Below are 23,653 nucleotides of genomic sequence, written 5' to 3'. Positions count from 1 at the left end.
GAGGACTCATTGGAGTGCGAGCAGCTTCTTCAATTTATTTATTTGGACAATTTTGTCATTGGAGCGCGAGCTGCTTCCTCCTTTATTTATTTATTTGGACAATTTTGTCATTGGAGTGCAAGCGGCTTCTTCAGTTTATTTATTTGGACAACTTTGTCATTGATTTGAGGACTGTATATATGTTTTTTGATTTAGTGAAATACTTGTAAATAACTTTACTTTCATTGTACATATGTCCTTTATTTATTTCTTGAGACTTTTTTGTCATTTTATGGACAACATACAGTGTCTACGTATATAATTTTGTTAATACTTTGCATTTCTTTCTTTGTTTAACAGCAGTAACATGAGATGTAGGTGCAGTTTTTTTTAATCTATATAATTATGAGAATACTTTGAAATATTTGTACATAGTTGTTGATTTATATTTAATGCACACAGACTCTCAGGACTGCAGTCAGTTCTTGCTGATTGTCAGCAGTTCTTTCAGTACCATGAGATGTCGGTGCAGTTTTTTTCATCCAAATAAAAAAAAATCTAAATCAAATATGAGAGGTTTATATCGTCCATTTCTAATTGATTTCATTCTGTTTGAATTCATCCCTCTGTTTGTGACATTAATAGCAAGGATAACAGCAAATTTTGAAATAAAAAACAACTTGTTTCATAAACAACCTAGACTTGCATAAATAGTAAACTTCATATTAATGATGTACCCAGGAGACAGGAATGAGTTTATTTGAACTTCTGAGCATATTTTCAGTGATGGATGGTAACTTAGTACAATTTTGAAAAAGTATGCTAAAGAGAAAGCTACATCTACTTGTGTTGAGTGTAAATATAATGTGCATGAGCACTACAGATGCGCATCTTTCAATATCTTCAACTCAGAATGGAGTCTTATTTCAAATCAAACCTGATTCACAACACATTTCCAATTTTTGATGCCTGTTTTGGACTGAGGATGGAAGCCAGTATGCCCAGAGAGAAATCCACGTTTCATCTCTTAATAAAGAAATGTCCATTTCTGACAAAGCTGTTGCTACATCATAACTACCTGCTCCACCAGCAGCCATTGTACTTGTCAAAAAGAGAGCAGAAACACCTTTTCCATGAAGAAAAGCTTTCAGTGCTGTTCTGTGCTCATCTTTTAATTTAAAAAATTCAGTCCAGTTCTGATAGAAAAAAACTGACCAAGGTTGTTATAGTTAACTAAAACTAACTTAATAACTAAAAATCAAAAATCGAAAATCATTTTAGTTAGCTGAAACTAAATAAAGATTAAAAATGAAAACTAATTAAAACTGCATAGTGGGCTTAGAAAACTAACTCAGATAAAATAAAAATGGAGACAAAATATCCTCCTAGTTTTAGTCTTTAACATAACTGTACTGACTGGCACCTACACCCAAGCCTGGGGCGTGTAAAATGGTCTGATTTGATTGGTTAAGACTTCACACAGTGAGAGTGTTACTTCTGGAGTTGTATTCAAACATAATAAAGTGTAAGTAAACCCCCAGCTCAGAGCTAACTCTGCCCACTTCAGAAATTTGAGAAATGCATGAAAAATGGGCAGTTTGGTACTGAGAGGAGGGAGGGGAAGAGGACGGGGTTTTTCCTGATGGTAGGGAGTGGCAGTGATGTCCCCTTGCCAGAAAGTGGCACAGAGTCCCGCAGCACTGCTGCCTGAGAGCGATCTTTCAAGGTGGAGGATTTTTCCCCTCCTGAAGCAGGCTGTAGTGTTGTGGTGGACTGCGGTGGTCCTGAGCACTACCTGTTTGGGCCGTTGGCTCCAGCACTGGTGGTACTAAAGAATATATTAATTATCACATTCAATAAATTTTAGGAATATTTTTATACTCAGAAAGCCGTATTCAAAACGACAACCACTACGACAAAAAAAATGAATGAGATTCTATAAGTGAAATTGGGTGGGGGGGCACTGGCTACAGGAACAAAAGGGGTTTGTCTGTTATTCACATTTTAACATCAATTTGACATGAATCTTGTGAAAAGGAGACAATTTTTTGGCTGACCACTGAGGTCAGTCCGACTGATGGGACTGTATGTATCTGACTGACTGACTGAGTTAGTGATGCCACTTTCAGAGTCATACCATACAGAGCTGGGTTTACTTGTACTGAAAGCTGTCAGTAATGTCTGCCTCCACTGCGGTAAATAGAGCCATACATACAGAGTTGCGCTATGGGTGGGGTTTATTTGTTCTGAAAGCCCCCAGTAATGGATGCCTCTACTGCTGCATATACCTCAGATATAGCTTAAGCATTGTGTCTGTTTAACTAGAACTGGACCATTTTTCTGTTTGAAATAAGGAATTAAAACATCCCTAAAATCTTTTCATGTTGGGAAAGATGTTTTCACTCTTCTGCTGACCTGCTTCGGCATGTTGTGTGAATGCTAGTATACAATGGCTGCTAGCGGAGCGCTTATGTCTGAATTAGCCACAGCAGAATTTTTGACAGAACTAGACATTTCTTTATTAAAACAAGCACACACAGCTATGCTCAAACCTTTCCATGACAAAAAAGGTCTTTTCACTCCTCTAGCGACCTGCTTCGGCATGAGTATGTAATAGTTATGAGGAAAGGGTTAGCTGTTGTGAGTAGCTGTATACAAGGCCTGCTAGTGGAGTGATTAGCTCAGACTTAGCCACAGCGGCAGCTTTGTCAGAACTGGACATTTCTTTATTAAATAAAGGGCAGAGAGCAACACTAAAATCTTTCCGTGACAGAAGAGATATTTTTGCTCTAATCCTGGTCTGTTTCAGCATGGGTGTGCAATCATTACAGTGGGCTTGTCTGGTATATCCAGGGTCTGCTGCTGTGGTAGCTGTTAGCTTGGATGTCGCTGTAATGATTGTGGCAGTTTACTTGGCACTGGACCATATTTCTTTTTAAAACAACAGCAAAGAGCCACACTGAAATCTTGTCTTGGCAGAGAAGATGTTTTTGCATGTCTTCTGTAGTGATGTGTCCCCTCCCTCCACAACAGAGCAAGGGACGATGTGTTCTCCTCATAGTTCTGAAAAGCAGGAACGAATGCAACGTCTGTGCCCGCCAAAACTGATTCACAAGTTTGAAACATTGAACATATCAGGGTTTTAATGTTTACAGTGTCTTAAAAGTGCACATCCCTGAGTAAAGTAGCAGCACTATCTGAATTGTTTGAGAGCTTTACTTTGACACCACCCTTCCTAGATCTGCTTACTGCTCACATTTGTGTTATATGGGGCCTGGAGGATAAGCAAGAGAGTTATGCTGCAGTAGGTGCTCAAAGACAAATATAACAATTCACACCATTATCTATGGCTTTCATGTTTTTATTTATCCTTGGCATGCCGTCTTGAGACAGCTCTGATGGCTACAATAAAGGAAAAAGAAATCTCCACAGACGGATATTCCATTCGAAAAACTTCATGTGGTTGATCAGTTGTTTTTGTCCTTGTCCAACGAGAAGCTCTTCCGACTTCTCCAGCGCAAAAGTTTAATAAAGTTTAGGCTGGCGCTGAAGACCCTGTCATGCTCAAACACCACTTTGTAAAACGTGTCAATTGGGAGGTCACCATTAGGATCGGCATATTTGAGTGTGGTCATAGGGGTGTAGAGTGTGTTGGTCTGATGGCGGAAAGGGGGATTCTCCATGGTGATGATCTTGTGAGTGTGCTGGTGGAAAATCACACAAAACATTTTAACTGTTAAGTGACAAAGAAAAACAAGAAAACATGCAACCATGTATTTTTAAAAGCTAGGTCAGCTTTCCAGTGATAAAAAAGCTAGGTTTGGTTGTTTTTTAATGATCTTGACTGGCTGCAGACCATAGATTGCAGATTGTTTTAAAGGGGAGATGGAGGAATATAAAATGCATGAATATGTGTCCACTTCAGGCTTCCATACAAAGCAACAAAAGATCAAATGGAAGATATTTGCTGATGACAAATCCACTACCTCTGCTATGTCCTCGGCAGTCTGCCCGAGGGTTTCAAAGATTTGTTTGTAGTTCTTCAGGTAGATGTTTGTGAACATATCAGCAGTCACTTTGTCAGCTCTGCTGAGATCAGTCTTCAGGCCCTCTTCATAGACTTTACGCTCAAACTCTGTTATCACTGGACCTGGCTCGATCAGGCTGATACTGAGGACAGAAAGAGAAATGCACATTTTACTCTTTACACTCTGTCAAAATGATAAGAGCAAATTTGCAGGTGTTTTCATTTTAGCTCTGAGGTGCACCACTGCTTCTTTACTGATCCCTGCTTTGTTAACCCATCTGGATCTCTTGCATTGACCCATACCTGCAGGATTCCAAAGGAGTATGAAAATATTTGTATCTTACTTGAGATTAAACCTCAAGGCTTGCACTGCTAAGCTTTCACAGAATCCCTCCACTGCAAACTTGGATGCTGCATACACGTCGTTGAATAAAATACCTACAAAAAGAGTGAATTCATGAATCAGTGAAAGGTATTTTCACATAAAGGTTCTAAAAGATGCAGCCATCCTCACCTTGGATTCCCATGACACTGCTAATCACCACAATATGACCTTTTTTCCTTTTCTTCATGTCAGGTAGGATTTCCTTCAGCAGTCGCACAAACCCAAAGAAGTTGGTGTCCATGACTGTCTTCATCTCTTCAACAGACTGACACTCGATAGGGCCAATCAGACCCATCCCAGCATTACTTACTGTGGCAGAGAGTGAAGCAGACAAGTGCAGATTGATCATTGTTAGAGGACAGATGTAACTGACACAAAATCTCAATACTAAGCACTTGGGAAAGGACAGAGGATTTGAAAAAAACTCAGAGTGTGATTGGATGAAGGTTCTGTCTGTCACAACTTTACAGGCCAATCAGAGCAATAAAACACTTGATGTAGCCGTGACTTAGGTGCGCGTGTGCAGCTACCAAGGAATAACACGAACCATGGCGACTGCAGACATGTCAGTACATGACTTTTGTCATTTTGAAAAGAAAACAACTCACTGCTGTTCTTTCTTCTTCTTTTAATGAAAAAATGTTGTCAAGTTCTGATAAAACTGGTGCTTTAGCAGCATCCACGCTAAGATCTTCTGCCGTAATTGCACCGGTCTCTTGTTGCTGCTTGCTTATGTCACGACTCCAGGCCCAAACGATTCAGATGGGAGCTTAGCATGATGGATTTGCCAGTGAGAAACAAGGAAACAGGCGTATCCATCTGCTTTGCTAGGTTAGGACAAATGCTGAATTTCCAACATTTTGTCACAGTGCATTGATGTAGTAACCTTGCAAAGCAGATGGATTCACCCGTTTCTGTGTTTCTCACTGGTGAATCCATTTTGCAAAGCTCCGGTCTGAATTGTTTGGGCCTGGTTAGAAAATGACAGGACCAATCAGCGACGAGGGGCAGCAGTTTCAGGCGCGGCAGAGTTGTGAGGTAAGCAAGCAGCAACAAGAGGCCAGTGCCATTATGGCGGAAGAGCTTAGTGTGGATGCCGCTTAAGCGCCTGTTTTATCAGAACTTGTTGACATTTCTTTGTGTAAAGACAAACAAAGAACAGCAGTGAGTTGTTTTCTTTTCAAAAAAAAAAATTTTTCAAAAGTCATATACTGACTTTTCTACAGTCGCCATGGTTCGTATTATGCAGTTCTCTATGGAGCCTACTCCTCGGTAGGGGCACAGCTCGGTAGCAGCTACATCACGTGTTTTGTTGCTGTGATTGGCCAGTAAAGTTGTGACAGACAGAAAGTTAAACTAATCATCCTCTGAGTTTTTTTATCAAAGGCTCTTTCCCAAATGCTGTCTATGAATAGTTTACCAGATGGGTGTGTGAAACAGGGCGTGTCAGGTTAGGCCGGGTGTACACTGTGCGATTTTCTTCTGATTCAGCAGTGAATTTTGAGTTGCACCACTCACTTTGAAGTCGAGCCAACTTCCAGCCTGATCGGGCGTTGTTTGTCATGCTGTGTACAGGGGTGTACGACAGCTGACCACGGCCCAACTACGACATGACGACCTGCTCCTGACAGGTAGGATTTCTGGCATGTTTGATATTTTGGTCGTACGACTCCAGACACTTCACAGTGAGAGCAGAAACGTGAGCAGAATTAACAACTTTGGGGTATCGTTTTCCTTTATAAACTGTCAGACAACATCCTAAATTACCATGACAACAGCTGGAATGACTTTCCGATGCACCCCCGCTTTGATAAAGGAAATAGGAAATATTCCTACACGCCAAGGTTGCCAGGTCCGCGGTTTTCCCGTGGAATTGAGCTACTTTCAACCTACTGCCGCGGGTAGTTTTTTTTGTCCGCGGGTTGAGCAGACCCATTTTTTATGTCTTGTGTATGAGTATTTAATTTCTGTAGCAGAACAAACTACTCTATTTACACTCAAGTACAACTAAAACAACGAGCAGAGAGGCAGGAAAACATGGAACATGACACACAGACATACAGCCACCCACAGAGAAGCAGAATGTCTGCGGGCAATCAAGCAATATATTCAGTGTGGCAGAGGTTTTACTGTATATATTATTTTGAATTTCAGCATTGGGCTTTATTTTTGGGCTAGTTTTGGGCTATTTTTTATCGGCCATTGGGCTGGTTTTGTCACACAGACCTGGCAACCCTGCTATACGTGGACCTGCAGCTGACACGGATGGTGATGCTGTTTGTTTGTGTGGGACAGAGAGAGCGAGAGATAGAGAGAAAGCAGGAGAGATAGAGGGGGGAGAGAAAGCGAATATGACTGGAAAATTTTTACCCAAGGTGTGTGAGACTTTTTAAAAAGGAATCTTCACAGGTTTCTGTCACAGTCCATCCCGACTTCACTCGTACAGTGTGAGCACTCAGGTCATGCACGACCATCGGATCATACAGTGTGAGCACACAGCTCTCGCGTCGTAAGTGATTTCAGTCACTCAGTATGAGATGACATTCTGCCACGGCTGTCGTGTGGTTGGCTTGAAATCACACAGTGTATACTCGGCTTTATTATTGATGTAGATGGTGTGGACTTACTGAGAATGTCCACCCTGCGCTCTGGCAGACTGTCCACACAGGTTTTGATAGAGTCCTCGTCACAGACATCAAGCTGCTTGATCTCCAAAGTCTTTCCCAGAGTCCGACCTGCTTCCTCCACCAACGCCTCAGCCTTAGCGAGGTTCCTCATGGTGGCATACACTGCAAAGATTTTAACAACTTACAATAAGAAGCTCTGAGAAATAGAATGCTTAGCAATACCAGGCAGATGTAATGGGCCTATAATCACTAATCCACACTGCCCAAATCTTAAAACTCAATGAGTGCATTGTCTCTTGTTTGTCAGGAATAAGTCAGCACACATAATTCTACCTCATTAACCCAATATGTCTGGATGGACAGTAATGGATGTCCTGATGAAGACTCGTTGAAGTCGAAACACATAAATATCCCTGTTTGATAAAAGATTTTTATTACATCATAGTGCCTAAGATTCCCAGTTCTGACTGCTATCTATACTATGGCCTTTTTTTGATAAGCTAACAGGCAAGTCTTTGCTCCCTTTTTTAAAAATTATATCCTTGTATTCCTGTTGGGAAGTATCTTCATGCCAACTTCTAATTTTTTTGCAGCGCTACCTGTTGGTGACCCCCTGCATGACATGTCCGTCACTCAACATCACATTTACACTTTGCTCTCACTTCATGTTAAGATTTAAAGACAGGACAGTTCAAAGCTGTTCAACTCTACGCCACAACCCTGACATGCACCAAACCCCCAAAGTGCGCAATGGTGCAAGGGCTTCTTTTGTTACTTGCAGCAATTATTTTAATATATATATATATATATATATTAGTTTTGACATCATTATTATTATTATAATCTTATTTGTCTTTATATACCAGTTGCCACATTGATATCATACATTTTTAAGCACAAAGTATTCATAATGACAGTGTGATAAAATGAGCTGTAACAAATTTCTCTCTGAAAAGAGTCGTCTGCAGAAACATTTATTCATTTCATTTGAAGAACATTTTATGAAACACTTTAACTAGGGCTGTCAGCATTGTCCATTAGCTCAGTGGACTAGTCAGAAGTCATTTGTACCTTTACTGTTTTACTCTTACCTTTAGTTTCAATCCATAAAAAGTTATTTTTCCTGTGGTTAAATTCATGTCATAATCCCCTAAAGTTCCCTATTTTCTTAAAAAATAAAGCCTGAAAAATTAAGTCTGAATCCAAATATGTACTCAATTACTTTTAAAACAGTTTTAAATACAAAGAGCAGATTTCTCAAAAGGAGGACATTAATTATGATTAACTACAGATATTTTGTGATTGATTTCGGATTGAAAATGTAAATAGTTTCACAGCCCTAACACAAAGAAAAACATTTCTTGGAACATGTGTTGCACTAACTGTTTTTGTGTTTCATCAAATGTTTTGCAGTTGTCCCTCAGGGCCACCATAATAGTCTGTTGTCATATTAACTTTTCTTTCCTAGACAGCTGTCCTTATAAAAACTGCTGACAGACTGAGGTGGGAATTATCCAAAGTAGTCCTGTCCATGGAGAGAGATGATCTCCTTAAGATGTTATCATCACAAGTTTTAGGCTTAGAAAAAATTACAAATTGCATGCAAACCGGATCATCCTGCACAGAAGATAACATATATGTGTGAAATGACCCTTGAATGTGGCTATTTTGTTGTTGTTTAGGAAAAGGATTCTTGAGTAAATTACAGTGAGATTGCAAAATGATCTGAAGCTCAATGTTTAAAATTGTACTCTCTGATAGTCCCAGAACAAGCAATTTTCAGAGCTCCTCTTAAGTGTGACTGTGATAAATAATTGTTTTATAATTGCTCTGAGTTTGTTTCATACAATGCATAACCAAGGAGGTTTCCCTCATTTCTTTTTTCACTCGTCAACATATTTACATTGAAGTACCACAAAATGATTCAAAAATACAGTTTGAAATTATCGCAAATTTATGACGCTGACTTTGTGAAAGGATGTAAATTTACCCATGAATCTTTTCTTCTCATCCTTCGCTAGGCGGGCAGCCAAGGCGAGGCCAATCCCAGAGGAGCAGCCCGTGATGAGTACCACCTTCTGGTTCATCGTGCTGTGTTAGTGTTTGTCTTGCAGCTCCAGCAGCAGAGAAAAGAAACGAACTAAAGGAGGGGAGATGATGTGGAGGCTGTTTTAAAGGCCACTCCTTAATCCACAGGTCTGCAACTCAGCAGAAGCCTTGTGCACACTGTAGGCAGAAGATTATCATCAAGCTTGGCCTTTGCATGGAGATGAGTCAGATTCACTCGTATAATAACGATAACAACTTCATAATCGCATTTGATTACATAAACATTTTACAAGAGGAGAAAGAATAAGCACGTGTTATTTGAATAAGAAATACATCCAGAGAAGATGAATTTAAAAATGATTTTCATTGAAATTCTGATGCTTAAAACCATAACTGTCTTTGCAGCCCTGCAAAATGATGAATTTTAAATAAAAATAAACATCTAACTATTGCATTTTGATGCTTAAAATGCCAGGATCTAATCTCCATATGACTGCACTAAACTTGCAAGAAAAAAGAGCAGCGTTTTTACCTGATTGTACCTGATTTGCAGAGTAAAAATGTGAAAAAGTGAAACAAATAGCTAAATAATAATAATAACAATAATAAAAGTGTTAACAAAAACAGTTCTGGCTTTACAACTGTTGTTATCTTGTTTTCTTTTAGTAGAGTATTTCCGTACCAAGACCCCATATACTTTTGTTTTAAAGGTTATACTTTTTTAGTCTATCATGTAAATGTCTCAACAAACTGTCAAGTCTGACATTTCAATCAAGTAAACAAGAATCCAACTGAAATATGTGGAAAACAGTTCAAAACTGGAGTGTATTACTCAAAAGAAAATGATGGAGCTCGAAGCCTGTTGCTAATTGGTCTATTGCTAAAACACAACATGAAAAGGCACACAATAACACTCTGTCATGGTCTAGAAATGGTGAGATTTTGGGTGCATATGTGTGAATGATCGGCAGGCTGGGGATGAAAGGTCCTGAGAGGAGGAGAGGAGGATTATTGCTCGGCTTCAGCCTTGGTGTTCAGTGCTCCCTTTGAGGAGGGAGTATGTGTGTGTGTGTTAAAGAGACACATGCGTGTGTGATTCTGAGAAGGCTTATATAATGAAGAGGTCTATGTTTTTACACTGTTGAAGAAAGGAGTATGTTTAGAGAGGCCTCATTTATTGAGAAGCGCTGAGATTCTGCAGACGGCCTGGCCGGGGCGCGTGATATGTTTATGTTGTGAAATAAGTAGTCTGGGGTTGTGGTTAAAGCCAGTACGGAAGTGGCACACGAGAATGTGTGTCTATCGTTGGACTGGTAAGTATGAGGTAGATTTCTTTCATGAGCTCTGATTGGTCTGTGACCGAATGACTTCACAGATTCATCTATTGATACGTGGATTTTCAGGAGAGAACTACACTAGAAAAGATAACTTTGTCATCTGGATTTCCACTGAAGCTGAATAAAAGGCTGAAAGGAGAAAGAAAGTTGGCATGAACTCCTTATAGATGTGAAACCCAGACCCTAGAGGGCTGACTACGGAGACATAAAATATTATTAACATATCTGAACTTGTCTAAAGCCTAAAGACCTGACTGTTGATCCCTGACTCGACCAAACGACCGTACAACTGGGTATACCATAGAATGATTGAAGTGATGAGTGTGTGTGTGTGTTAAATGATGACTGAATGCTGGCCAAATTCTGAGGCATGAATAGTTAACGTAGTACTGAGAAAACCCACAGATCTGCATGCTGCCCTAATTCACAGAGATAACTTTAACTGTGAAGCATTGCATGGCTTATGAACAGATTTAATTGTAGATATGTGCTGCTATATTTCTCTTACTCCTACATGTGTATGCATGTATTTATAGAGACACTGTATCTGATGGATGATGTTGTATGTGATGACTGAGATATTCTGTTCTACCCTGGAAGTGATCTTAAATTTCAGATTGACACATTACTGGCTTATTCAGGAAAAATATTTAACCAGTCACCAAGATAAGTTGTTTGAGCATCAGAGGTATTTTTGAACTTTTGTTGGTGAGTGTTACCTTATTTTAAGAGTTATTTGTAGTAGTTTACTGATAAACGTAACGCCAAGGCTGCATTCAACTCATTCTGACTCCTAACTCATCTTTTAATGTAGTATTTCCAGCTACAACAGCTGCCACTGCTGCTCTGTATTCCTTTGATAGTCCGTCATAAGGATGATGACTTTTAATGCTGGCCACACATTGCATGGTTTAAAGGCCGATTTATGGTCAGATTTGCTTACCACAACGATCATGTTGGTGTATCCTGGGTGGAGCATCGTTGCAAATGATTATTTGTCTGAATAATTTTCATGTGTATCGTGTCAACACGATTATTTTACTGCTCCAAAATCACTTCAGAGCCTCCCAGATATACAGTGGTGGAAAGAAAACCTTGAAATTATCTAGTTCTCTGCATTAATTGGTCTTCAAATGCGATCTGATATGCATCTAATTCACAAGTATAGACGAATGCAATGTGTCCAATGAGTTCTGCCCTTGCCAGACATTCTTTAGGATATGAGATATACGAACCGCTGGCGGGCCCGCATCTGTTCACTGCATCACAGTGGTATGGGCATAACAGGCATGTGAAATTATACATGGTGACCAATTACAGCTCTGCCTGGTTGGTACAGTCTGCCTCCTGTAAGCACAGTGAGTAGCTGACAGACACGTCAGTCAATCAGCACTCACAGTCTCATCCAATCCCCACCTCCCAACTTAACTCTCATAAAGCAAATGGCAGCCCAAACTTACTGGTAGTTTGTTTAATAAAGTTAGCTGGTATAGCAGCATGTCCAAACAACCAAAATTATCCAGATGAGAGCACAAAAAGGACATTACTAAAGGAGGAAGGACTTCTGAAGCAAAGACCAAAGTTTTTGAGGTTTATTTCCAGTGAATGCCAGTGGGAATCCTGATGGCTCAAACCCGGCTGCAGATGCGGCAGCAGGTGCCAGCGAGCCACCGGGCAGGTGCCTCTGTAAACCCATGTCATGTTTACAGACTGATAGAACATCACTCTCCTCTTAAATTCAACGAGAAGCAACATCACCAGATCAGGAGCTAAACTCTCTTCAAAACCATCATCAAGTCCAGTAACAAGTCTTGAGCTCTCAAAATGACACACTTTATGAAACAAACCCTAAATGGGTGCAGCTCAGAGCACAGTTTTTCATGTTTCATACTGATATAAAAACAACCATCTCAGCAGTTTAATGGAACAGAAAAAACGTAACAGACTTCTGACGAGCTGTACAGAGGACTAACTGGCTCAGAGAACTGTAAAGATTCTCTATGAAGGTGTGTAAGCTCTCTGTGTAAACATCTAAAGGTAGGCTTTATTTCACATGTGATCATCTGCATGTCTTCTTCCACACCTGTTGTACAAATTTAAATTAGATTATCAGAGTTAATGTGCATAGCTGTTATTTTTCTATGCATTATCAGTACATGAAGTTGCAAGAGGTCTGCATGTTGGAGTTTGTAAAAAAATCCAAGTAGACTCCAATCAAGGTGTAGAAACATCTTAGCAATGAACAAGACAAATTGGTTGAGCATGAGCTAAATTATAAGTGTTGCTGCAACAGGTCTGAATACTTATGTCAATGTGATATTTCTAGTTTTAATTTTTTAAAATTGTTCTTCACATTTTAAGATCAGGATGGCATGAATCTTGCAAAAAATAAAATAAAATATATACATATATATATATATATGAATATTCCAGCAGATGGCACCATTTGGGTATTTTCATGCTTCTGTAGGGGAGAGTAGGGTGAGTTATGCCAGTTTTTACTCAGTGACTTTAAAGTGAGGCCATGACAGTAATGCCTCCAACTTAAGTCATCCCTGGGAACAATGACTTTGAATGTGAAATAAACTGTTAAGAAATATAGCTTTCAGAAAAAAAGTGGTCTCTTGGCACAACTTGCCCCCGGTGCGGGGTAAGTTGTGCCTTTGGGGAGAATATGTTGGGGTAAATTGTGCCAGTGGTTATTGAAGATTATTGAAGTAAAACATAACATTTTAATCTCATAAACTGTAATGCTATATAAAAGCAATACAAATTCAATACAAAATTACTCATTTAAGTTTTATTTAGATATCATCACCCTATTAACTAATGGAATAAGTCATATTTTCTAGTTTTTGGGAAAACACAAAAACATTAAATACACAATATATGATATTTGTGAATCATTCAATAAAGTGATTTAGGCCAATTTCTGAACATCTCATTGTGACTTAGGCCACTTAAAAACTGAATAAAACTGCTCTTTAATAACAGTGCAAACTCAAAACTGAAATCAGTGTTAGCTAAATTAAACAAATGGCAGGTTAATCAAACACTGATGAGGCATGCCCATCTCCTCACTTCTCCAGCTGTTCTTGGCCCTTCTTTGCTGGGTTCTAGGTGTGTAGGTCTCGGTGTGTGGTTGTGTGGATTTGTTAGGGTGGGTGTGTCGGTGTGTGTGGGTCTGGGTGAGAGGGTGTGTGGGTTAGGGTCTAGGTCTGTTGGTCTGGGATTTCTGTCTCTGGGTGTGTTGGTCTGCATGTGTGGGTCTGGATTTGTGGGTATTTGGGTCTAGTTGTGTGGGTGTCAGAGTGTGGATGTGTCTTTGGGTCTGGGTTTGTGGGTGTGCCACTGGCACAACTTAACCCAAGCCCTTTGGCACAAATCACCCCAGCCCCACTATTTTGGAAAAACTAGCATGATCCAGCAGTTTAAAGCTAACATCATGCTAACTGTATAGACTCAATGTGTAGCCTACTAAAGCACTAAAACATGTGTGAAATGTTTTCAAACTTGTCTATAATTGTTCAGACACAACAATCAAAAAACCTTGATTATAGAAATTTTACTTTGAAAGGCAAAAAACAGTTTTTTGAGCTAAATTGTGCTTATCCCTCATGCCATGTGTCTCCCTTTTATGCAGGATGAGTAAAATGGATGGCTCTTCAAAAATATGTGGTCACATGACCAATTTCTTCCATGGTTTTCTATAAACAAGGGGTGGCACTACTTCCCCCCTGGCAAAAATCCCCCCACTCTCCCCTACACTTTTTTGCATGCTACAATTCTGTGGAGCAGAAAGTGGAAAAATAATCCTGCTGATGCATTGACAATATTTTGCTTTCATATTCATTTGGCAGCCAGATGAGATGTTGATGCCAGATTCTGAAAAAAAAAGTTGTTTCATTTCATTACCATGGCACGATAATGTCTTGTTTCTTGTTTTCGGTAAGGCAGGCCTGTCTGTTTTTCTTTTATAGCCATTTTTTCAGTTCCCTGCAACACTGTAAGGTCCATTTGCACAGAGCAAAAGGCTGACTCCCTCACTAAGCCTGCTTCAGCCTTAATGCAACGTCTGTGCCTGCCAAAACTGATTCACAAGCTTGAAACATTGAACATATCGGGGCTTTAATGTTTACAGCAGGGGTGTCCAAACTTTTTTTCACAGAGGACCACATACAGAAATATATTAGGATGGTGGGGCCACTTTCATATTCCTCGCCATGAGGGTTTTAAAGTTAGTAATACTAATCCAACGTAAGTTAATACATGCTTAGCGATTGAGTATGCATTAATGGCTCGGTAGGCAAATGGAGAGTCATCGTTTAGGATTTTGGGGAACCAGTTAGATTTCAGGGGTCCCTGTTTAGCCCTCGCTACCACTGGCTCTGCCCCTGAAAAGTTATTGGTGCTGCTATTTGCTGTGATAACCCGTCAGGAGGTTATCAGTCAAGATAACTTCTTGTCAAAATGTTTGTTTACAGATGTAACATAGCACTGCCTTGTGCTGAAAATAAGAAGTACAGTACAGTTTAGCACAAGCTTCATGTTTTAATGTGGGCCATATTGTATTTTATCTCTAGAATTAGCTGAGGGCTGATCAAAAATGGGCCGCTGGCCGTATTTGGCCCTGGGACCATAGTTTGGACACTCCTGGTTTACAGTGTCTTAAATGTGCACATCCCTTAGTAAAGTAGCAGCACTATCTGAATTATTTGAAAGCTTTACTTCGACACTGCCCTTCCTAGTTCTGCTTACTGCTCACATTTGTGTTATATGGGGCCTGAAGGATTAGCAAGATAGTTATGCTGCAGTAGTTGCTGAATGTATTCAGGTGTGGTTTTAAACCTGCAGCAGGTGCTCAAAGACAAACATAACAATCCACACCATTATCTGTGGCTTTCATGCTTTTATTTCTCCTTGGCGTGCCGTCTTGAGACAGCTCTGATGGCTACAATAAAGGAGAAAAGAAATCTCCACAGACGGCTATTCCATTCGAAAAACATCATGTGGTTGTTCAGTTGTTCTTGTCCTTGTCCAAAGAGAAGCTCTTCCGACTTCTCCAGCGCAAAAGTTTAATGAAGTTCAGGCTGGCGCTGAAGACCCTGTCGTGCTCAAACACCACTTTGTAAAACGTGTCAATTGGGAGGTCACCATTAGAATCAGTGTATTTGAGCGTGGTCATAGGGGTGTAGAGCGTGTTGGTCTGATGGCGGAAAGGGGGATTCTCCATGGTGATGATCTTGTGAGTGTGCTGGTGGAAAATCACACAAAACAAAAAACATTTTAATTGTTACAACTAGAAATAATACCATCAAAAGCTTACATACTTAAACTGTAATTTTGATACTTTACAGGTCTATGTATGTTAGTATTTAATGTGCAACTCATGTACATTGAGAGGAAAGCTAACCAGAGCTAACCACTTCAGTATGCTTGCTGACTTCTGTAGTGTCATCCCACTCATCTTACAAGCACATTTGTACAAATAGAGGGGGGTGCTTAAATATAGGAAACATCTCATGTCGTGGTTGTAACCTGCAACCAGCTACCTCGCATTTCCCTATCTAGCTAGCCCCAGCTACAGGGGGCTGGCTAGCTAGAGCTAAGAATAAAGGTTTGGATTCAGTGGTGTGGAGCCGCATTTCCAAAAGAGTTACCCTGTCCTCCAGAACTACAAACAAACTACATTTAATACACGTACCATTATCGGTAAAGGAGGACGGGGACACACCCTGAGGAGAGGCAGAGAAGCCGAGGCTTAGCTAGGCTGAGTTGTGGTAAAAGCAGAAAAGGAAGCTTAGAGAAAAGTAGTTAAACTGCAAGGATGCTTGTAGTTAACTATACAGTGCTGTGAAAAAGTATTTGCCCCCTCTCTGATTCCTGAGTTTTTTTTGCATATTTATCACATTTCAGTGTTTCAGATCATCAAACCATTTTTTTATTTCACAAAGACAAACCAAGTAAATACAAAATAAAGTTTCTATATGATGATTTAATTTATCAAGGGAAAAAAAATCCAAACCTCTCTGGCCCTGTGTGAAAAAAGTAATTGAATATCGCCAGATTTGTTGGATCCAGAAATCACTTAAACAGAAGCTTTCAGACAAAGTGAAGTAGGCTACAAGATCTCACATCAAGCCACAATCCAAAGAAATTCAAGAACAAATGAGAAACAGTGTGATTAAAATCTATCAGTCTGGAAAAGATTACAAAGCTATTTTAAAGGCTTTGGGACTCCAGTGAACCACGGTCAGAGCCATTATCCATAAATGGAGAAAACTGGGGACAGTGGTGAACCTGGAGAGATTAGCCAACCAAAAATACTCCAAGAGAGCAATTACGACTTATCCAGGAGGTCACAAGAGAACCCAGAATGACATCCAAAGCACTGCAGGCCTCACTGGCCTCAGTTAAGGTCAGAGTTCGTGACTCAACCATAAGAAAGACACTGGGCAAAAATGGCACCCATGGGAGAGTTCCAAGACAAAACCACTGCTGACAAAAAAGAACACAAAGGCTCATCTCACATTTGCCAAGAAACATCCTGATGATCTTCATGACTTTTGGAGAAATATTCTGTGGAGTGGACTGACGGGAAAAAAGTTGAACTTTTTGGAAGGTGTGCAGCCCGTTAACTTTGCAAAGCAGATTGATATGTCCATTTGCATGTTTCTCACTGGCGAATCCATCTTGCAAAGCTCCTGTCTGAACCGTTTGGGCCCGGTTAGAAAGTGACTGGACCAATCAGTGGCCATCAGTTCGTGCCCTCAAGCTCAAGTGCTCTTGGGTTATACAGCAGGACAACGACCCAAAAGATATCAGCAAGTCCACCTCTGAATGGCTAAAAACAATTCTGTTAAGAAGAGTTGGCCAAAAATCCTCCACATCGATGAGAAAGACTCATCACCAGTTAGCACAAACACTTGATTTCAGTTATTGCTGCCAAGGGTGGCACAAGTCATTAGGTTCAGGGGGAAATTACTTTTTCACATAGGGCCAGATAGGTTTGGATTTTTTTCCCTTAATAAATAAAATCATCATTTAAAAACTGCATTTTCTATTTACTTGGGTTGTCTTTGTGACGTATTAAAATTGGTTTGATGATCTGAAACATTGAAGTGTGATAAACATGCAAAAATAACTCAGGAATCAGAGAGGGGGCAAATACTTTTTCACGGCACTGTACATACACATAAGCACACAACAGCTATAAAGCAGCTGTGACTGCACAAAGAGAAAGTGATGCAATACGCCGACTGTATGTCAGCACGCCAGCCGTACTAGTGGATGGGGATGTGAGGGGAGCAAACTAAAGAGGAAAATCAGCAATTTGGGAGTTTTATAAAAAACGTATACATATTTATGATTTTATCATGCTCCAGTTTCGAACCAGTATACCCAAGAGGTCCACCATGCATTTTTTAAAAGCTAATTCAGCTTTCCAGTGATAAAAAAAAGTCAGTTTTGGTTGTTTTCTAAAGATCTTGACTTATTTATTGTGTTATCTAAGAAAAAAATGCAATTTTTCTGTGATGATGAGATTATTTTGGTCTTTAGATCTTAAGAAATTAACAAAGATCTGGTGTATCAGACACACTTTTAATACTTTTTTCATATACCTGATTCCCAGCGTGATCAGTGTACTCAGGGCCAGATAAAATGGTTCTGTTCCTTTGGGCTTTAACTCCCAATTGCCCCTCTGGATATCTGCTGCCCAAAAAACACTTATTACCCATTCTACCCCAGACAAAAAAAAAAGAAAAATTTGAATTGATGTTAACCCTGTTATGTACCACTTGCAAAAGCTTCTCAGTGATACATCACCTTATATAAACTTTGAACAGCTTTTCTCCCTCATTAGGACATAATGCCAAGACAGTCTGGCTGCAGACAGATCTCAGATTGTTTGTTTTAAAGGTGAGATGGAGTGATTTGAATGCATGAATACATGTCTACATCAGGCTTCCACACAAAGCAAAACATAAGATCAAGTGGAGGATATCTGCTGATGACAAATCCACTACCTCTGCTATGACCTCTGCAGTCTGCGCCAGACTGCAAAATTCAGAGGAAAAAAATTCAAAGATTTGTTTGTAGTTCTTCAGGTAGATGTTTGTGAACATATCAGCAGTCACTTTGTCAGCTCTGCTGAGATCAGTCTTCAGGCCCTTTTCGTAGACTTTACGCTCAAAGTCTGTTATCACTGGACCTGGCTCGATCAGGCTGATACTGAAGACAGAAAGAGAAATGCATGACTCAGACATAACCAAGCAGGTAATTTTACTCTTTACACACTTTCAAAATGATTAGAGCAAATTTGCAGGTGTTTTCATTTTAGCTCTGAGGTGCACCACTGCTTCTTTACTGATCCCTACTTTGTTAACCCATCTGGATCTCCTGCACTGACCCATACCTGCGGGATTCCAATGGAGTATGAAAATATTTGTATCTTACTTGACATTAAACCTCAAGGCTTGCACTGCTAAGCTTTCACAGAATCCCTCCACTGCAAACTTGGATGCTGCATATACGTCGTTGAATAAAATACCTACAAAATGAGTGAATTAATGAATCAGTGAAAGTTATTTTCACATAAAGGTTCTAAAAGATGCAGCCATCCTCACCTTGGATTCCCAGAACGCTGCTCATCACCACAATATGACCTTTTTTCCTTTTCTTCATGTCAGGTAGGATTTCCTTCAGCAGTCGCACAAACCCAAAGAAGTTGGTGTCCATGACTGTCTTCATCTCTTCAATAGACTGACACTCGATAGGGCCAATCAGACCCATCCCAGCGTTACTTACTGTGGCAGAGAGTGAAGCAGACAAGTGCAGATTGATCATTGCTAGAGGACAAATGCTGAATTTTAAACATTTTTTCACAGTACGTTGAAGTAGATGGTGTGGGCTTACTGAGAATGTCCACCCTGCGCTCTGGCAGACTGTCCACACAGGTTTTTATAGAGTCCTCGTCACAGACATCAAGCTGCTTGATCTCCAAAGTCTTTCCCAGAGTCCGACCTGCTTCCTCCACCAACGCCTCAGCCTTAGTGAGGTTCCTCATGGTGGCATAAACTGCAAAGATTTTAACAACTTATATTAAGAAGCTCTGAGAAATAGAATGCTTAGCAATACCAGGCAGTTGTAATGGGCCTATAATCACTAATCCACACTGCCCAAAACTCAAACCTCAGTGAGTGCATTGTCCCTTTTTTGTCAGAAATAATTCAGTACAGATAACTGAACCTCATTAACCCAATATGTCTAGATATGGATATGAAATTTCAAGCCAAAAATAAGAATTCTTCTGGAAGTCAACACAGGCTGCAAGCAACCCTCAATAAAATTCCTGAAAACATGAGGACCCAAAGCGCCAGGATGCAGTCTACCATAGACCTCTTAGGTGTAAAACCCAACTGTTTGTGATAAATTGAAATAGGATTTTATATTTTGACCTTTCAGGTGAACGTAGTTTATGCTAAGTGGTGTATATATCTTGACCAGAAATTAGACAAATCCACTCTATAAGACTATTTTTGTTCTTTTTTTTTTTTTTTTTTTATGCTTAGACAAACACTGTTGAAAGTCAGTTTTACCTAGATTTAACAAAAATTCATGGGAAGATGTGTCTTAGGGGCTCTACAATAATCCAGTAAGACCATGACTTAAAATCCAACAAGACATCTGCAATTTTGAACAAATTACCTTAAATTGGAGTGTTTTGGGCTATTTCCAGGGGTCATACTTGGATGGACTAGTCTTAAGGTGTGCATCAGATCGATTTTTACTTTGGTGCACAGCCAGGCACGTGATTTACGATTGGATGATGCATAACTCAAGGAGAACTGCCTGCTTGTGTGTAAAACTCAACGTGTGTGCCCATGGTAGCTTGTCAAAATATGCTGTCTAAAACCCTGAGGATTCTCTGCCACATTCCTGGTGTTATTCGTGGTTCAACTTTGCCTAGAGAGTTAATCTGAGCCAGCTGAACTGGTAACGTCTTTGCCATGTGAAGAAAACATGCAGGGCATGTTGCACCTGCAAACTTAGTAACTGCCCACAAATGTAATACAAATGTAATAGTAACACAGACCTAATAACTTTCCCACCAGTGTAGCAACAGTTGCATACTGCAAATTAAATTCCCACAATTGTGATAGCTATGACATTTGCAGGGTTTATTATGTCTGTAGGAAGGTAAAAAATCTCTGGCTTTTAAAAAATTGTAATAATTTCCCACAAATATGAACATGAAAACTAAATGTTTGTGAACATTGTTGTTTGTTGTAAACTTTTTACAACTGCCAGTAGTTTTAAGTCAGCTTATGCTTAAGTCACATCAAAAAACATAGTCATGGCAATTTCTTCTTTTTGTTTCACATTAAACAGAAAGTAGTTTTTCAGAGTCTTAAAACTTTCATAGAGCTGTGAATCTTGGCAGAGTGGATTAAAATGGGTCAAAACAATGCTCTGAGATCAGAAATAAGGTACAGAAACACTAACACCCATCCAGTTTTATTGTTTTACAACAGCTTAAAATTTCTGTCTGCTCAAAATTTGTTTTAGTCTCAGGAAGTCTGTAGCCTATAACTTTGAGACAGTAACTTGCTTTTACAGTGAGGGCCAGCACAACCTTTTCTGCATGTGAGTCTTGGTCACATGCAGAATTTTTTTTTTAGCTCACTATGAACTGAAAAAAAATACTAGTATTCAGATCAGGTGAACCCCCTGTTCTGGTTTAATTCAAGAGGAACGCCTTTAATTATGCAGAATTTTTCAAAAATTGAAATCCATTTTTCCTTTTCTCATTCCAAAATTCTGTGCCAAGATTCACGGCTCTATGAGTCTGGAAAGAAAAACCTTCCTGTTTCATGGCGAACAAAAAATTTGCAATGACTTAGTTTTTTGATGTGACTTACAATGTTGCAATGTCATTGAGCAAACACTTTCATCAAAAGCAACATACATCTGGAACTGGGGTTCCTGGTATTAAGGGCCTTCAATCCAGCCACCAGACTCAAGTTTAAGCTGACTTGAGCCCATGGGTAGTTATAAAAAGGCTACAACAAACAATAATCACAGTTTTCATTTTTCATCCCATTTGGTCTTTTCTGTTCCTGTGCAGTTATTTCATTTGCAGGTGTTACCGGGCATAGATGTGGCAGTTTGTCAAAGTTTAATTTCTCGCCATAAAACAGGAAGTTAGTGTATCTTAAACACACATAGTATGAACTGCCCCAGACTTTGCTTGCACATGTGTTGCACAAACTGCTTTTGTGTTTCATCAAATGTTTTGCAGTTGTCCCTCTGGGCCACCATAATAATAATCTGTTGTCATATTAACTTTTCTTTCCTAGACAGCTGTCCTTATAAAAACTGCTGAAAGTCTGAGGTGGGAATTATCCAAAGTAGTGCTGTCCATGGAGAGAGATGATCTTCTTAAGATGTTATCATTACAGTTTTAGGCTTAGAAAAATTACAAATTGCATGCAAACCAGATCATTGACCCTTGAATGTGGCTATTTTGTTGGTGTTTAGGAAAAGGATTCTTGACTAAATCACAGTGAGGTTGCAAAATGATCTGAAGCTTAATGCTTAACATTGTACTCTCTGATAGTCCCAGAACAAGCAATTTTCAGAGCTCCTCACAAGTGTGACTGTGATAAATATTTTTTTTTTCATTGCTCTGAGTTTGTTTCATACAATGCATAAACAAGGAGTTTTCCCTCATTTCTCTTTTCACTCATCGACATATTTACATTGAAGTACCACAAACTGATTCAAAAAGAAAATTATGGAAAATGTAAGACACTGACTTTGTGAAAGGATGTAAATTTACCCATGAACCTTTTCTTCTCATCCTTCGCTAGGCGGGCAGCCAATGCGAGGCCAATCCCAGAGGAGCAGCCCGTGATGAGTACCACCTTCTGGTTCATCGTGCTGTGTTAGTGTTTGTCTTGCAGCTCCAGCAGCAGAGAAAAGAAACAAACTAAAGGAGGGGAGGCAGCAGACGATGTGGAGGATGTTTTAAAGGCCACTCCTTAATCCACAGGTCTGCAACTCAGCAGAAGCCTTGTGCACACTGTAGGCAGAAGATTATCATCAAGCTTGGCTTTTGCATGGAGCTGAGTCACAGTCACACATATGATAACAATAACAACTTCATAATTGCATTTAATAACATGGGCATGATACAAGAGGAGAAAGAATAAGCATGTGTTGTTATTTGAATAAGAAATACATTCAAGATGATTTAAAAATAGTCTTATTGAAATTCTGATGCATAAAACCGTAACCGTCTCTGCAGCCCCGCAAAACTGTGAACTGAATACATACAGTGCTAAATAAATTTATTAGACCACCTGTCATATTTGTCTCAGAGACCATCCAGCATCATGAAGTGCTTTAATGCGGACTCTTTCATTTTCAGTGAGCTCTCCACATTTTCCTATTTTGAACAGGAATGAGGAATGTCAAACTGCCAGGATCTAATCTCCATATTACCACACCCAATTTGTGAGAAAAAGAACTAGAGCTAGAAGATGCTGGGTGATACAGAAAATGACAGTAAACATCAAAGTAATTACTACAGCATGGCTTCAAAAAAAAAAAAAAAAGAAAATCCACCTTTTGGAGTGGCTCACTCAGAGCCCAAACCTGAATCCAACAGAGATGCCGTGGAATGACCTCAAGGGAGCCATTCACACCAGACAGCCTAAGAATATGGGTGAGCTGAAGCATCTGTATGGAAGAATGGCCCAAAATTCCTCCTGAACATTGTGCAGGTCTGATCAGCAGCTATCAGAAATGCTTGGTTGATTGCTGCCAAAGGAGGTTCAACCAGTTATTAAAACCAGGGTTCACTTACTTTTTTCCTGCAGCATTGTGAGTGGTTAACGGCTGTGTTTGATAAAGACGTAAAATATTAATTATTTGTGTGGTATTAGTTTAAGCACACAATTGCCTACTGTGAAATACAGAGGAGGCTTATGTTCTGGCGCTGCTTTGCTGCTTCTGGCTCAGGGTTTCTTGAATCTATTCAGGGTACAATGAAGGCATTCTGGAGTAAAATGTGCTACCCAGTGTCGTGGGTCCTCCAACAGGATAATGACCCAAAACACACAGCTGTAACAGCCAAGAATAGTTAGGAACAAAACATTGGACTATTCTGAAGTGGCCTTCTATGAGCCCTGATCTAAATCCTATTGAACATCACTGGAAGGAGCTCAAACATGCAGTCTGGAGA

General features: G+C 39.7%; 2 protein-coding genes across 2 annotated transcripts; both read right to left on the bottom strand.

The window, feature by feature from the left end:
* Positions 1-3,446: 3,446 nt before the first annotated feature.
* On the bottom strand, positions 3,447-9,105 carry LOC121512643 (retinol dehydrogenase 8-like). The gene is made up of 6 exons (XM_041792010.1): positions 9,009-9,105; positions 7,019-7,180; positions 4,521-4,700; positions 4,351-4,444; positions 3,966-4,149; positions 3,447-3,683 (listed from the first exon to the last, which is right to left on the bottom strand). Exons 1-6 carry the CDS (start codon positions 9,103-9,105, stop codon positions 3,447-3,449), a joined length of 954 nt encoding a protein of 317 aa, XP_041647944.1.
* Positions 9,106-15,421: 6,316 nt separating this feature from the next.
* On the bottom strand, positions 15,422-22,343 carry LOC121512634 (retinol dehydrogenase 8-like). Its single transcript, XM_041791995.1, has 6 exons — positions 22,247-22,343; positions 19,321-19,482; positions 19,032-19,211; positions 18,862-18,955; positions 18,432-18,636; positions 15,422-15,658 (listed from the first exon to the last, which is right to left on the bottom strand). The coding sequence occupies exons 1-6, from the start codon at positions 22,341-22,343 to the stop codon at positions 15,422-15,424; spliced, it is 975 nt and encodes a 324-aa protein (XP_041647929.1).
* Positions 22,344-23,653: the final 1,310 nt, after the last annotated feature.

Source organism: Cheilinus undulatus, linkage group 7, assembly GCF_018320785.1.
Source record: "Cheilinus undulatus linkage group 7, ASM1832078v1, whole genome shotgun sequence".
In the NCBI taxonomy this organism is placed as follows: domain Eukaryota; kingdom Metazoa; phylum Chordata; class Actinopteri; order Labriformes; family Labridae; genus Cheilinus; species Cheilinus undulatus.
This window is presented reverse-complemented; position numbering and strand designations above follow the sequence as displayed.